Source organism: Gekko japonicus, unplaced genomic scaffold (assembly GCF_001447785.1).
Source record: "Gekko japonicus isolate JY-2015 unplaced genomic scaffold, Gekko_japonicus_V1.1 scaffold174, whole genome shotgun sequence".
NCBI lineage: Eukaryota > Metazoa > Chordata > Lepidosauria > Squamata > Gekkonidae > Gekko > Gekko japonicus.
In genome coordinates, this window is record NW_015177013.1 from 1,466,310 (window position 1) to 1,482,743 (window position 16,434).

A 16,434-nucleotide genomic window follows, 5' to 3' on the forward strand; every position below is an offset into this window, starting at 1 on the left:
AGATGTTTTAGAGATGGGGTAGTGCAGAGGCTTGGATGTAGGAAACCAAGTTCCAAAGCAAGCTTTCAATTAACAGGCTGCACAAGGACCACATCCCATGCCATGGGACTAATTACTGATAAATGAAAGCATCAGCTGCATTACATGATCACCAACTTGCCCAATCTCCTCCCCAATCTGGCAGTTGGTAGTCTGCAAGTAATACATTAATTTACAACATTGTGGGTGTGTAAAGTGCTGTCAAGTCACAGCCAACTTAGTAATGGGCTTTCAAGACAAGTGAGAAAAAGAGGTGATTTACTATTGCCTGCCTTTGCAGAGTCTTCCTGGGTGGTCTTCCTTGAGGGTCATCATTTGGCCAACATATTTTTACATTTAAGGTTAGGTTTGCACCCTGCCATCCCCCCCCCCCATATTTAGCACATTTTTAAATTCTAGAATTCAGCAGAAGGGCCAGATTTCTTTCCAATAATAAATACTGACCACTTCATCAGAAAACTGCCTTACTAAGGTACTGTCTTCTATGATACTCAGTACTTAATGTATTTGCCACAGTTGACATCATAGGGTTGCCAGACCACCATTTTGCACCCTGGGAATTTTGGGGACGGGGCAAGAAGCATACGTGATGTTGTACGATGCACTGATGACAACAGCCAACATTCTGGACTTCTCCCAAAACTGTAAGGGGATATTCCAGAGTGTTGGCTGATGTGCTAAATGTCATGTACAGGTTTTTGCCCAGCTATGACATCAACAAACTGCATGGTGTTATTCCCAACCCCTACCTCCCAGTTCTCCTGCCAGCCTAGAAGCAAGGACTAGTGGAAGTGCCAGACAGACAGGGGTTTAAGGCTAGGTCATGAACAGTAGTCAATATTGAAAAAAAGTCAATGTGTTAAAGAAAATCAAAACACAGCTCTAATCATACCTCAACCGCTAACATTTTTAAATGGGTGTTTCAATTTCAGTATTAGTTATTAAAAAGTCATGAGAACTATAAAGTTATTCTGAGGTTTACTCTGGCTTCAGGGGTAGTTAAATTACTACTCTCTACCTGAACATCAGAAAGTGCACTATTGGCAGAAACAACATGTAAAGGTTGTTTATTAAGAAAGTTTCTGCGGTTGCTCTGGGCCTGGAACACTACAGAGTTCAGCCTGCAAGCAGCCTATCTGTAGTCCTATGTACAGTTCTTTGGAACTTATATCTGAACAAAGAATCACAGGGAGATGAGCTACAAATGGGGTCACTCAAGACCAATATTAGGGCCTGTACTATTTAATTCGTTCAGGAATAATACAGAATCAATAGTGAGCATTAAAGTGGCCAAATATGCAGCTGACACAGGTTCAGGACGGTGAAAACCAAAGGAGATTGTGAAGAGCTCCAACAGGATTTCTCTGGACTGGGTGACAAAGGGATTGAATGCACACAGGTGTAAAATGATGCACACTGGGACAAAAAAATCCTTAACTGGGGCCTAAAGTAATGGTGGGTGACTCTGTACAACAATAATTAAAACAGGACAAAACCTGCAGTAGGGACTGAAAACTGGTATCTTAATGTGCTAGAGTGGCAGCATTTGGAATATGGTGTAGTGTTCTGGTGATCCCATTTCCAAAAGGATATTTCAGCACTGGAAAAGGTGCAGAAAAGGGCAACCCAAATGATCAAAGCATTGAAGCATCTTTCCCTTAAGGAAAGTATAAAGATTTGTTTTTTTCAAAATTGCCTTTTTAAAAAACAAGAGGGGGAACATGCTGGAACCTGGGACACTTTGTCACATGAATTTACTTGAGGAATTCACTGCCACTAACTATAACCAGTAACAATAAGTTGTTTAAAAATATATTAGACAAACTCATTAGAGGGGTCCATCAATGGTTGTTAACCATGGAAACCTCAGAATACCAGGGTGTGTGTGGAGGAGGGGGCAACAACAGGGAACGGCATCAGCCTCTGCATCCCTTCTGTAGGCTTTTCTGGGCATCAGGTGATCCACTGGGGAACCAGGATGCAGTACACTCCAGCCAGTCTTTCATGTTCTTAAGATGTCTTCAGAGAATACAAAATACTCGACAGGATTTTGTTGGGTGGTTTAGGATAGAGCCAGATTGCATTGCTGGGATAATTAAGATCAGCAGCAGCTCCATTAACCAGAGTGATGGGAATATCACAGCTCTCAAGTCAGGATGTCATCTGAATTTACTTTTCATACGGGTCAACATTTTTACAATAGAAACATTTTGATTAACAGGATACAATCCTCTTCCAAATCTTCAACAAGCATAGTGAGCTTAGCTCTGAGGCTTGCTCCATTAAGGCGACAATTTTGCCCAAAATGTATGGTATCAGATTGATCTAATTTCTGTGCACTGAGGGCGAGCAAGTCCTAGGTTACAAACTGAACTCTCCAATGCAAGAACAAGATGCATTTCTTCCTTTAGGAGGTGCTATTGTCACAAGAAAAGAAAAAGGTTTCAGTTTTGTTTTTGCATGTGGGTGGGTATTCTGTTTGTAATAATTGTTTGGATACACTATATTTTTAATACTTTAATACTAACATATTTTTAATATTTTTAATTAAAAATGTCCATAGTCATATTTTATGTTCCTAAAGAAACAGAATGACTTTCAATCTGGAAAAGAAAAAAGAAGTGCTAATGTAGCATTTTTTTCAATTTTTCCAGAAATTTCCATTTTTTCTGGAAAAAAATGAGGAAAAAAATCTGGATTTTTTCCCAAGCTTCAAAATTGCTGGAAATTTTACATCTCTACTCCAGACCCATCAGAAGCCTTTTGATACAATAAAACTAAGTGTTTACATAATATGTTCAGTGCATTTGTACCTCAAAGTGATGAACATTACATTGAGTAATTAGATTATGATGTTTGGTTATTTCTAAAAAGCTGGATTTTTAGCAGAAGAGATCCTGTTTAATCTTTTGAATCAGGTAGCGCCCCCCCCCCCCTAGAAATACCTACTATGCCAAGATATAGCAAGCATTCCATGAAAGCAAATATGAGATTACAAAAAGGTGTTGGGTACGGGACAAAAAGAATTACAAAATCAAACAGACCTCAAGGGTTGTTAGTTTACTAGTGAGAAAAAAGTCTACCTGAGGATGGAAAAATTTCAAAGATTCCATAGTAGGCATCTGCTACAAAAAGGGTGTTCTTTGGTCCCACACGGATTCCAAGAGGTCTACCACATGTGACTTCATCTCTGCCAGTTCCTTTTAAGACACATTAGCAGGTTCAAAACAGCTTGTGTGTAAACATTAAATTTTGCTTCAGAAAAGAAAGCCAACAGTCTAGTATTTAAACTTAGAAAGACAAAAAAAGCAAAAGACAAGATTTTGGAAGAACACTTAGCAACAGCTTTTGTTTACAAACCCAGTGAAGTGTTCACACCTACAAACTGACTTTCATGTGTGCTTTTCCTATTAACACAAGTTATTCTTTTTCACAAATGAAAGTGTACACACAGAATCAGCTGATGTTTAAAGCTGTAAGTTCACAGTGCCCTCTACTGCCTGCTCTAAAGACTGGCTTCAACACCAGCTGCCAAGGAGAAGTATTAAAGCCTGACTGATGATCTTAATCTTCATCTTTCTTCAAGCTATCCATTGTCAGTGGAGCCACATGTATTCAAATACAAAATGACTTGCAGAAGATTAATTCCCTTCATGTCAGTCATCTTCTTGCTTCATATTTACTGAATTCACAAGGCATGGTGTAAGAAAAGCACAAGCACAGCCCATGAGTTTCATTTAAGAATTTTTTCCCCTACTTTGCAGAGCAGCATTTCTCAACTGAATAATGACAGTTACCTGACTCATTCTGCAATACACAGGGAAGCTGCACCTCTGGCACCCTAATCTTTTAGGCACATCCATATGCTAGGATGACAATATCAACACAAACTAAGAAAATAGAAAGTTATGCAGGAAAACCAATTAAGGAATCAAATAATGAATATTATTAAAGAAATTGTGCTATACTAGATATGAATGCAAAGCTAGATGCTGGAAAGCGGCACAGACTTCTCCATGCCAGTCACTGATATCCCATTTTTTCTGGTGTTAAATTTTCCTACATTGTAAAGTTAAAACAAAAAAGAAAGTCTACAGGTAGCACTGCAACAGAATGAGAGGCATATTATTCTACACATTAGATAGGAAAAACCATTATAATAGTGGGGTCAAAAGACAATGATAAATGCATGTGATACAAATGTATTACATATCTGTTATAGGCTCAATTGTATATAATTGAGGGGTTCTCAATCCCAGTTGGGACCCAAACGGGGACTACAACTCTCTCACAAGGCCCAGATGAGGCAGCTTAGTAGAAACAACTTAAGAGAAGCCATGATGGATTAGGCCAATGGCTCATCCAATCCCACACTCTATATCACACAGTGGTCAATTCAGGTGCCATCAGGAGGTTCACCAGCGAAGCCAGAACTCCAGAAGCCCTCCCACTGTTGCCCCCCGCAAGCACCAAGAACACAGAGCTACATATTTAATACTAAATGTGAAAAACAAACTAGTTCAGTGTTCACTGATGCAAGATTCCTGTGTTTTTCACCGAGAAGGGTGAAAATACTGTGGAATTACTTCGCAAAAAAGCCCTGAAAGCTACAGTGATAGAAATGGAACCCCCAAAGTGTACTTATGGATTAAAAACTGATTAAATGACAGGAACCTGAGTGTAGGTGTAAGTGGATAGTTTTTGTGATGGAAGGAAGTAAACAGCAAGGTCCCACAAGGATCAGCATTGGGACTGGTGCTATTTAATTTGTTTATAAATCGTTTGGAACTGGGGATGAACAGCATAGTGGCCAAGTTTGTGCATGATACCAAATTATTTAGGATGGTGAAAATTAAGGTGGCTTATGTATCCGAGAATCTCTCTAAATTGGGTGAGTGGGCAACAACATGGCACATGAAGTTCAAGACTGGTAAATGTAAGGTGATGCACACTGGAACAAAGCATTCTAACTTTAAACATATGCTTATGGGGTCTGAACTACAGAATATCAAGACTGAAAGAGATTTGGGGATTGTCGTAGATAGCTCAATGAAAATGCTGACTCAGTGTGTGGCAGCACTGAAAAAGGCAAACTTCACGCTGGGGATAATTACAAAAGAGATTGAGAATAAAATGGCCAGTACTGTAATGCCCTTGTGCAGAGGTATGGTGTCGCTTCATCTGGAATACTGCATGTAGTTCTGGTCATTGTATCTCAAAAATGATAGCACAGGCAGATGCAGCACTGGAATTTGGAGTCTGCTGGGGACAGGCTTGGCTACTCTTCCCAGATTGTTGGGTCCTCCTGGGCATCTAGTCTGTCCTTGTATGAAACAAGATGTTGGATTAGATGGACCACTGGCCTGATTCAGTTTAGAAGAAAGCCCCACTTCATAAAATTTGATGATTAATGGTATACAAACTAAACTAACTCCATATCAGTAATATGATAAGAATTCACTGGCTTGGATCCTTCCATCCATGAAATGCCATTCCCTGCCTCCACACTCCTGTTAAAGCCTGAAACATCCCTCAAATGCTGCTCCTAAAAGATGGGAGCCCCCCAGAAATAGCCTGGAGGGGGAATCAGAGGTCTGCTGCCATAGGGGAGAATTAACAAAAATCTCACTCTGTCTCACAAACATACACACACTCTGGTGTGGGCAGAAATTTTAGGTGCTATCTAACTCATACTGGTTAAAATTCTTATATACAAATGAATCTTACATTTCACCTTGCCTTTTGAACTTTAATTTTCTCCCCTCTGTATGTGGATATCCATGGAGGGCACATTGCACGTAACTGATGACATGGATCTCATCCGTGAAAGCTTGTGTCACAATGTATCTGTTAGACAAGGTGCCACAAGACTCCACTGTGGTTTTCATGCAGCTCAGCTACCTTTTGTTAAAAAGCAGCAGTGTATATTTTCACACAGTTAGCTTTTCAATCTATTAGAAAGAGGGGTCAATGTACAGAAAGGACAGAACAAGAGTAAAAAGCAACTGGCTAATCACTATAAGATACAGCAAAAAGTATAAGCAACTGTCAAAACAAGTTGTATTCTGTTACCACAGGGACCGTGGCCAAGCCGAGCTATGGTTTCTATTTGCCCATCTTCAATCTTCAGAATTTTTCCATCAGCAGTACCAGTGAACAGAACATCTGAAAAAGAGAAGTGGTAATATAAGCCTGTTTACATAGTTTACTATGTAGAACAATGGTTTACCTCATTTTTCTGTGGTCGGGGACAGAGGGTAGTGCTAGGGGATAGGATGTCACCTGGGTACCCCCTGATGTGTTGGGTTCCCCAGAGAGTAGTCCTCTCACAGATGTTCACCCCAGCTAGTTCAGAGTTTTGGGCTGGGGTGCCACCAGTATGCTGATGACACCCAGCTATATCTGCTACTGGATGGCCACCCAGATACTGCTCCTGACAATCTGGCTGAGGGTCTGGAGGCCATGGTGGGTAGTTAAAAAGTAGTAGGCTGAGACTAAATCTGGTACAGATGAAGCTTCTGTGGCGGGGGGGCTCTGGAGGTGGGGGGAAGACTTCCCACTCTTGATAGGATGCCATTGGTACTGACACCATCCATCAGGAGTTTGAGCATGACTCTGAATGCCTCCTTAACTATGGAGGTCCAGGTCACAAATATTTATGTATTAATTATTTATTTATTTCACTTTTACCCCGCCCTCCCCGCTAGGCAGGCTCAGGGCGGCTTCCAAGAACTGACAAGCAGTATACATTCACAATAAAATATAAAACATCAGTTAAAACACAACCAGTCAATATTGCCAGGTCGGTGTTTTTCCATCTATGCCAAGCTTTGCAATTAGCCCCTTTCCTGTTGCGCCCCAACCTAACCACTGTAATCCATGCAACGGTCATCTCCACTCGCTCTATGCTGGCCTACCCTTGAGACTGATCCAGAAGCTTCAGATGGTCCAGAATGCAGCAGTGTGAGTCCTGATGGGAAGACCACAGATGGCACATACCACCTGTGCTGAGCCAGTAGTTAGGTTCAAGGTTTTGGTGTTGACCTTTAAGGCCTTGAGTGGTCTAGGACCTGCATATCTTCAGGACCGCCTCCTCTGGTATGTCCTGAAGAGAGCATTACACTCTGCTAACAATAATCTACTATGGTCCCTGGCCCTAAAGACATCTGGCTGCCCTCAATCAGAGCCAGGGCTTTTTCGGCCCTGGCTCCAACCTGGTGGAACTCTCTGCCAAATACCACCAGGGCCCTGAAGGACTTAATGCAATTCCGCAGGGCCTGTAAGGCAGAGATGTTCCACCAGGCTTTTGGTTGAGGACAGCAATGTTCCATTATAGCCGGCACCCTCCTCTCCTCTGTCTTTCCCCCATCTTCACTTCAGCCCTCTCCTCACCTGCCCACGAGACAGCAACACAGTCCATAGTAGGGTAACAAAGGAATGTTTGATGCCATCTGAGATAACGTAGCCAATGTTCAGGTTTTGCTTTTAATTTTAACAGTTATACAACACCTAAGGCCTTACATTGCGGGGAACAGGGGATTCATAAATTGAATATATAAATAAATTCAAAAAATAAACTTCAAATTATGCAGGACACTGGAAACATCAAACTGCACACTGTTCCTCCACAACATTCTTTCTACGAACAATAAGGTCAACTGCAGATCATGTCTATGACAGATTATTGTGCATAATCAAGAAAAATACAGATATCATTCAAATGATTCTGAATGATCTGTCTTTTCCTGATTAGATCTGAATTCTACATGTTGTTGTTGTTCAGTTGCACAGTCGAGTCCAACTCTTCATGACCCCATGGACCACATCACGCCAGGGCCTCCTGTCTTCCGTCGTGTTTCGGAGTTTGCATATTTCTACATAATTACATTTAATTCTGCTTCCTGCATTTCATGGGCCCCTGAACTTGCTGTTCTTTTTTTACATAAGAAACAAGCCTCTTAAAAAGAAATACAGTGAAGAGTCAGTCACAGCACCTGAAGAAGTGGGTTCCAGTCCCCCGTAGCTCATGTCATAATAAAATGGTGACGGATGGATCCTATGATTCCCTTCTACTAAGTTGTGATGATTCCTTGTTTGAGAGTGTGTGAGTACCTTTAAATGTTTGATAGTAACTAGCGTGCCGTGATTGCTGGATGGCAGTGTGTGGGAGGAGTTATTCTGTGTGGATCTGTGTGGGTGTGTCAGGGAGAGATTGGGGAAAGACAGTTGGAATAATGACAGTTGAGGAAAAAGCAGTTGATGTTGTACAGTGGAATTTCAGTCAGTGAGACCTCTGACAATGCTGTGTGGAGTCAGAGAGTGAGAGAGACTAAAGAATCTGTGTGGGATCCGAGAAGGATCAGTATATAGGTGTTAAAGTGATACAGTTGACAAGTTCATTTACAGAAACCTTATTCCCAACCAGTTAAATAATTACCAACTTCTTATTTTGTTCCCTTTTCAATAAATCCTATTTTATTTAAATATACCCCAGAATTCAAATCAATTCTTTCTCTGGACCACAATAGATCCCTGAAAAGCCTTGAGCCTGTGTTACCCTACCAATAAGAGAAACAGACGGTTTGGAAATCCTTAAATTCCTGGTGGCAGCTGAATCTATCCAGTTTTACAGAAATAAAGAGCACATTTAGAGAAATACAGTCCTCCCTAATAGGAGGTTGTCACATAAGTCTTCCACTGAGAACAAGTCTTCTCTGTTGGAAGAATGTCTCCATCAAAAAGCCATTCTTTTTTCCCTTTGAAGGAAGACTTAACAGAAGAAAGTCATAGGATCTAACTCTTGTCTTTAAGGTGCCATAAAACCATTTTTTAAAACTCAACAATAAGGTTCTAGTATATGCAGAAGAAGGAGCTGCGGTGGCTCAAGTGGTTAAGACGCTGAACTGCAGGCTTTGGAAGGTCGGTAGTTCAGCAGTTCGAGACCTGAATTGCTGCATGACGGAGTGAGCTCCCGTCTCTAGTTCCAGCTCCTGCCAACCTAGCAGTTTGAAAGCAAGAAATTGCAAGTAGATAAATAGGTACCACTTCAGTGGGAAGGTAACAGCGTTCCGTGCGCCTTGGTGTTTAGTCATGCTGGCCACATGACCACGGAAACGTCTTCGGACAGCGCTGGCTCTTCGGCTTTGAAACGGAGATGAGCACCACAACCCTAGAGTCGGATTCGACTGGCTTTCGAGCAAGGGAACTGTCATGATCTGGGCTGTGCCACTAGAGGCCTACTAGGCCCAAGGAGCCTGGCTAGCAGTAGGTGAGGCTGGGCCTACAACTCCCAGAAGCCCCTTGGAGGTTATGGAGCCAAAATGGACCAATAGGAAAAGAGGAGGGCTGGGAATAAAAGTTCTGGAGCAGCAGGAAGAGCTGTTCATTCTTCCAGAGGGCAGAGGCAGAAAGAAGGCTGCTGCAGGGGAAAAACCCTCATCCTGAGGGAGGGGTGAGTAGTGTAAGGCCACTTGAGATAGTGAGCTAGGGAAAGTAAATTCAGACGCGTTAGGGCATTTGATTTCTTTTCTTTTCACCCACTTACTGTTATTATTCTGTCCCTTGTTGTTTGACCTCCTCTAAAATAAACCCTTTCCTTGTTTTACTCTGCCTGGTCCTCACGCCTGTTATTCGGCCTAAAGGGAGGTCTGAAGGTCTTGGGAGGGTGCTCTGGGCCTTCTCAAGGGAACCTAAATCCAGAGTGGTGGCAGCATCAGGTGACACCCCACCTGAGCCATGACAGGAACCTTTACCTTTATCTTATATGCAGAAGATAACTTTTATTCATAACTGTGACTAACTGACCTCCAAAACCAGGATGCTTAGTGCATCAGATTCAGAGAGCTGAGAGATTAGGGGTGAATGCCGCACAATTTGATTGACAGGCTGCTGCCTGCATGCACTCCCCCTTTTCTCTGATTGGTCAGCGCCAGCTGAGGAGAGCTTTCAAAAGTCTTGTCAGAGAGTCAGTTGTTGTTTGGACTTCGGCTTGGCAATTGCCAGTCAGGAGGAGTGTGTGTGTGTGTCAGTCTGAGGGAAACAGACAAATCACTTGAGAAGTGAAGGGACACTACTCCTTGCCCTTACAGGGTGCGGTCAGACGGCGTGCCGAAGCGGTTTAAACTGCTCCGATTCTGTCCGGACTATATTTGATCCGGGACAAGCGCCTCTCTCACCGTGCAGCACATTGCTCCAGGGTGTCCACACTACAGGCACACAGTAGCGTGCGTCGGCATTAAAAAAAATTTTTTTCACAGTTTGCGCATGCACAGAACAACGTATCCCGCCAAAGCATGCCCTGAAGCGAACACTTCCCTTTAAACTTTTAAACCGAAACTGGCCTCCGTGAAGTCCCAGACTCGTCTAAAGGCTAAAACTAGGCACCGTTTTAACTTTGGTTTTATTAACACCGGGGCGAAGCTCCGCCCAAGCACATATCGTTGACGCTAAAATTTTTAATAGTAGGCAAAAAGCGGAAGCCTCGGGCAGCTTTCAAGCGGGGAAAAGGAAGTGGCTCTACACCGGCGGAGGAGCGATCACACAGGGGGGAAATGCAGCTGGAACCAGAGCAGCAGGAAAACACCACCTGGGGACTTGGTAGCAAAATACTCTGCTTTAAAGGTGGTTTGGGAACGGTTGGGGATGGGAGGCAAATGTTGGCTGTGTGATCGCCCGTATAAAGTCAGTTTCTAACCGGCACGTATACCGGATCAAATGGCCCGTCTGAACGCACCCACAGTGTATCATCACATCTGAGGAAAAGTTCAGAAATCAGAACTAAAGTCTACGTGTCAGCCTTAGCTGAATTCTTTATTCATAGTCTCCAAAACTGGAGTTTAGGTTTGACAGAACAGGCTGGACAGGAGACTGAAAATTGCCAGTCTAGCCAAACAGAAAAGGATTATCACTCCTAGAAAGAGGAGAATATTTCTTACCCAGGTTCAACTCAGAGGGACCCCTGGTTTGTGTGAAAAGGGAAATGGTTTTAGACTCCTCAAAAGTCTAAAAGGGAAAGTTATAATCCCATAAGGAAAGTATTTAAATACAGGGAGAAAGTACTAATTTCCAGGAAACTAAAATAGTTTTATGAAACTTTATTAAGACACATTGTTGCTGAAAGAAATCTCCAAGATAAACAAATCTCTCACAGTTAAGAACTGAGTCTCTAAGAATATAAACTCCAACTATACTCTGTTGCCTGTTCAAAATATTATATGTTGCATACAGAACCAAATTTACTTCAACTTCTCATCCCCTGCCCTATTCCTTACTCAACTGTGCCTGTTCAATAAAATCAACCTTTCTGTTTGAACTTTACTTCGTGTCAAGTGCCATTTCTAAAGGGATTCATAAGAGAGCTCCTGCTGCATTACAATAACTCTCTGGCCTGGGCAAAAGCCAAATAACTTCTCTATCACAGGGTGGGACATGCAGAAAGATAATTCTGTAATTCAAATACGCTACTAAGAAGCTGTTCAGTCAAAGTGGGGAACAGTGTTTTGGCAGGGAAATCTGCCTCACATAGAGAGAAGAAGCAGGGGTCCCTCATAATAACATATTTCTATGTTAATGAACTTTCAGTAAATAAGGGTATCCAAAATGGACCACACTGACCTTCCGTTAGGACAGATTTCTAATATCAGGAAAGACATCTATCATCAGATATGAAATTACATTCTCATATTGTCCTGGCTTATATAGCTGTGTTGCACAATTTACATGGAATTCCACATGGTATGTAGAATATATCTATTTTATAGGCCTTGCTTCATTAGTTAGCACAAGTTAGCCTGAATTAGTCATGGAATCCACTTATGGCTTCCTGTAATAACAGGCCTTTTAAAATTTCCTTGAGAAATTTATCCAACTTGCACCAGCCAGCTATATTAATAGTGTATGTTTGTCAGCATAAATCCCAGGAAAAAGAATGCTAACACTGAAATTGACCTGTACCAAGCCATCACAGTTTGCAAAAGTATCACTGTCTTGGAGCTGCATTACAGTGGAAATCTGTAGCAGTCATCTGAGGCATCTTGCTTTCAGACCATTACCTCAGCCAGAACAGAAGGCAATGAGAGGAGTTTTTTTAATGGCTTGAGAGAAGAGTGGATGGATTAGCAGAACAAAATGCAGAGAAGGTACAGGAAGCAAAAAAAAAAGGCTAAAAGGGAGGTCTAGCATAGAGTGTTCTTGAACAAGTCTGTGGTCATATTCTAGGCAGGAAATGAACTGAAGAGTGGGCGACCTCCACCAGTGCCCCCTTGACTCATTGGTGGGGATCATCCATGTTAAGATGCCCTTCCCCTAAGAATGAGAAAGATCTCTGCACTAGACTGTGGAAACCAATGATATTTGATGTAGCCCTGTGTTGTCTTCATTAACCAAACATCTAATTATGCTCCTAGCGACTTCATAAATTCAAAATAAAGGGGTAATCTAATACAAAATTCTTAACTGATCTTATATGTCCTAAAATGGAGCTGATTTCATTGTGATGTAGTTACACTTGTTTTTTATTCCACCACTTAGAGAAGGTACAATTCTTTGAGAAATCTTCAGATCACACAACAATTTAGATAGATGCTAAAGACACACGTATTAACTACTGAGTTATGCTTACATCAAATTAACTAAAGGAATTATGGTCACTGATTCTTACTAAGAATAATTTGGAGAAAACACAAGGTCCAGAAGGGGACTGCTGTGGTTACAAAAGGTCTAGATATGTGTTGGCCTTGTAATCCATGGAATTTGAGTCAAACAGAGCCCTTCATAATTCAGAATGCAAGCATTAATAAAGTCCTTAAGTGTGAAGCAATCAAATAAACAGCCACTTGAAATCCTCACTCTGTGCTTACCACCAATATTTGCAATGGATTCTGGTCCAACAAGCTGGTTTTCAAACAGCCTTTCTGCTTGTCGGAGCTTAAAGTTTGGCTCCAATGCACCGGATAAGGGAGGCGGTTCTTTGAAGCTGGAAAACAGAGGAAAATGCATGCTTTTATTGAGTGTGTATAAAGAGTACTCTTGAGTAACAAGTGGAACATTTTTTCCAGTTTGCCAACCAAGTTGCAAGCATCAGATGTGATTTCAAAACAGCATACTTTGTTTTCCTAAATAGCAATTGCTTACTGTTTAATATGGAGGTGCATCAGCTTTAGGAATAGAGCACCAGCAGCTTGAAGCAAGTTTACACAGGGGGGTCCTTAACCTTTAATAACTGAAATACCTGTTAATTACACATTGCCATTCCTGGAGAACAGGGAATTGTTCTAGTAAACAGAAGTTCATCAGCACACAGAAGTCAATGTATGCCACGTCGCACCATGAAGAACAAAAGGCTTTCTAAAAAACTTCAAATAACTTAACAAAACTAATTCCAACATACATAAAATCAAATAGAACCACAACAAATGTAACAGAAAGCTATGGACATGCTGTTAAAGTCCTATGTTCAGTAAAACAAGCAAATAAAATACACTGAGGAACAAAATACATAATTCTTAAAGTACACTTCTTAGTTCTGCACATGCTTTAAGTTGCTATGGTATATATGTCAACTCACAACCTTGTTTACAAGGTGACATACAGAAAAAAATACCTGCATTAGTGTACTTAAAACTGTGTATGAGTGCGTATCTATCTCTATGGGTGGGGGGAGGCTCAATACTAAAAAAATATTGTCTTGAAATTCCCTTCAAGGTCTGCTACTAACTGATTTACTAAGCCAAGAATTCCAGGTTCTGCAAGCACATTTAATTCAAGGGTTCAAATCAAGCACACAAATGAGAAACCTTCAACATGTACTCAGTCCTGTAACTGATTTTTAAGTTCACCTCCACCACAACACTGCAAGATAACTGGAGAAGTTTTGATCACACCAGTAGCTTGAAGTATTTGGTACACTTAGTCCAGAAATCGTTTAGATTCTGAATATTTATCCCACAAAATCTTTGCATTGTCATGTCACATAACTATAAAACTGGTTTTAGATAACAGTTCAATTTATATTAAATCCCAGACTGTTTTTAAAAACAGGTTTAGAAAAATTATTTGCTACAAGGCAGGTTAACAACAAGTATGACTTTAACACATCAACAGCATCCAGTTTACACAATTCATTGCTAACTGATTTTTAGAAGTGTAGGCATTAAGTGGGTTTGTAACCACAACCATCCTCTTGGGAAGGATGTTAAATAATAACAGCATACATCTTGTGCCTCAGTACACTTATTACTAAATTTCAAGACAGCTTGTCTAAGTTAAATGACAGAACTTTAATTCAGTGCCTTCATATTACCTGATTTAATTAACAAAATGCAATACTTCAAGCTTTAGTTGGCCAAAGAATATTTCAAATGGTAGGCCCTGTACAGGGATTTGCCCACCCAAGCCAGTCCAGGAATGGGAGGGAATCCAGTACATTTCAGTACATTAAACAACAAACCAGGAGATGATCTATATCCTCTCTGGTTTTCAGAACAATATGCCACCAGAACCTCTTTTCACTAGTCCCTGCCTTTCCTAAGGGAGAGATTCCAAACCCTTAGTTAGCAGCTGGGATTTAACACACTAGCAACTCAATCTAGCGATGCACACTTTTACTCTCCAATGGTAGCGTATATGGGAAGCGTTTAGGCCACAGGATTTAGCCTTGGAATTCAGTTACAACATCAAAAACAATTTAGCAACAAAAGGATCTTTATTCAGTACAGAGCACAGCAACAGACTACCAGAGATTACAAAAATAACAAAGGCTAGGGCTGTTTTGCCTTAACTAAATGTTAATGATTCATAGTTACCACGTCAGGAGGATTCCTCAGTCCAAGATAGTCCAAGTACCAGGGGATTTTGATGAGAAATCCCATTTTTGCACACCATGTGCTCCACGTCACAAAGCAGCTCTTTGTCTCTCAAGAGGCAGCATTTCAGGTGCCATAAAACAACTGACAGAGGAGGAAGGGAGAGCTAAGCAAGAGCTCATTCCCATAGGGATCAGAACAATTATACTCCAATTCCAGTCACAAATTAGATGTGGTCATCAGCCAACTGCAAGTGGGCATGGGTGTGCCCAATTATTGGTTGCGATAGCTACGTATGGGGATAGGCTATAAGTTTGGGAACCCGCCTGCAGTCATCTGACCCCAAATTCCAGCTACTTCATGGTCTACGTGACTAGTCGCATGTGGGCCAGAAAGTGTAGCCATGAGGTCTGGCATTTGGCATGAAAGTGTGAAAGAATGTGGGTTTATGGCATGGCTATTGAGGCCATGTGGCCCCCACCATTTGGCTTGAAACAGGAAACAAGACACAGCATGTTATCAAAGGACATAACAGGAGAAGGCATGTGAATATAGAAGCAATATTTCTATACAGGCCCCCAGTGGCAAAACTTGGTAGAATAGCAAGTTCAAACTACTCTACGGAGAATTAGCACAAAATTACTGAAGTAAAGTAAGGGATATTTTAAAAACCGTTCAAACAAAAGCTTGGCAATTTTACAAATACTCTTTTATTCTTTTCTCATTCAATTGAACTGCCTTATTTGTTGCATAGTGCCTGGATCATCTTCACATGATATAGGGAAAAATGAAATGCCTCTAGGCAACTTTATTATCCAAGAGATCAGATAAGAGACTGAAACAGAATTTGCTAACAAGCGACTTTTATATTCTAACACAATGCATTCAACAAAGTTAATAAATTTGCTGATGCAAATAGCATCAGCTGTGTCTCAGTCTCTATGGAAACAATTTAAATGTATAAGCATTAATGGTGATCTCACCCACCCACCCACGTCCCTCCCTCACAGGCAGGATTTTCCCTTCTGTCTATGGCTGTCCCACCCAGTCACTTTAATGTGTGTGTGTATTTTGATGCAGCCCAGGGAACTGAAGGAAGAAACGAAATCACCTTATATTCTGCTTTTGAAATGGCACACGAGAGGTGTTTGGAATGTCAAAATAAAATGTTTTATTTAACTTGCATGAAAAAAGGTCAGATGGAATCAAGTATAGGAGATATGAGGTGAAACTATAATAAAACTGAGGTAACTTTGTATTCACATAAACACCAGATAATTTGTTGCTAACAAGCAAGTGCTTCTGCTATTCAGCAAAGTCTGTAAACTTTTGAGGAGAGAGGTCCTCTTTTCAGTTTCTGCTTATACAATCAAACATTCTGAGTTTTGCTGAGTTTAGAAGGCAGGAACAAACAACCAAGCTCCAGTTTCCTTCTTTTTATAAAAACCAGAGTCAGTCCTTTCTTTAAGAGCTATTTCCCTTCTTTGACTGGACAGGGATCACTCCTCTGAACTGGGCAGGGATCACTTCTCTTTATTAGCAGCTATCTCTTCTTCTTTTTTTGGATTGAATGGGGATCCTCTTTGATCCACCC

General features: G+C 41.2%; 1 protein-coding gene across 1 annotated transcript in view; it reads right to left on the minus strand.

The window, feature by feature from the left end:
* APMAP (adipocyte plasma membrane associated protein) overlaps positions 1 to 16,434 on the minus strand; it is a 32,464-nt gene that overhangs the window by 5,683 nt on the left and 10,347 nt on the right. Inside the window, 3 exon segments of the mRNA XM_015427677.1 lie at positions 3,123 to 3,239; positions 6,112 to 6,204; positions 12,897 to 13,012. Coding sequence (XP_015283163.1) covers positions 3,123 to 3,239; positions 6,112 to 6,204; positions 12,897 to 13,012 — 326 coding nt within the window.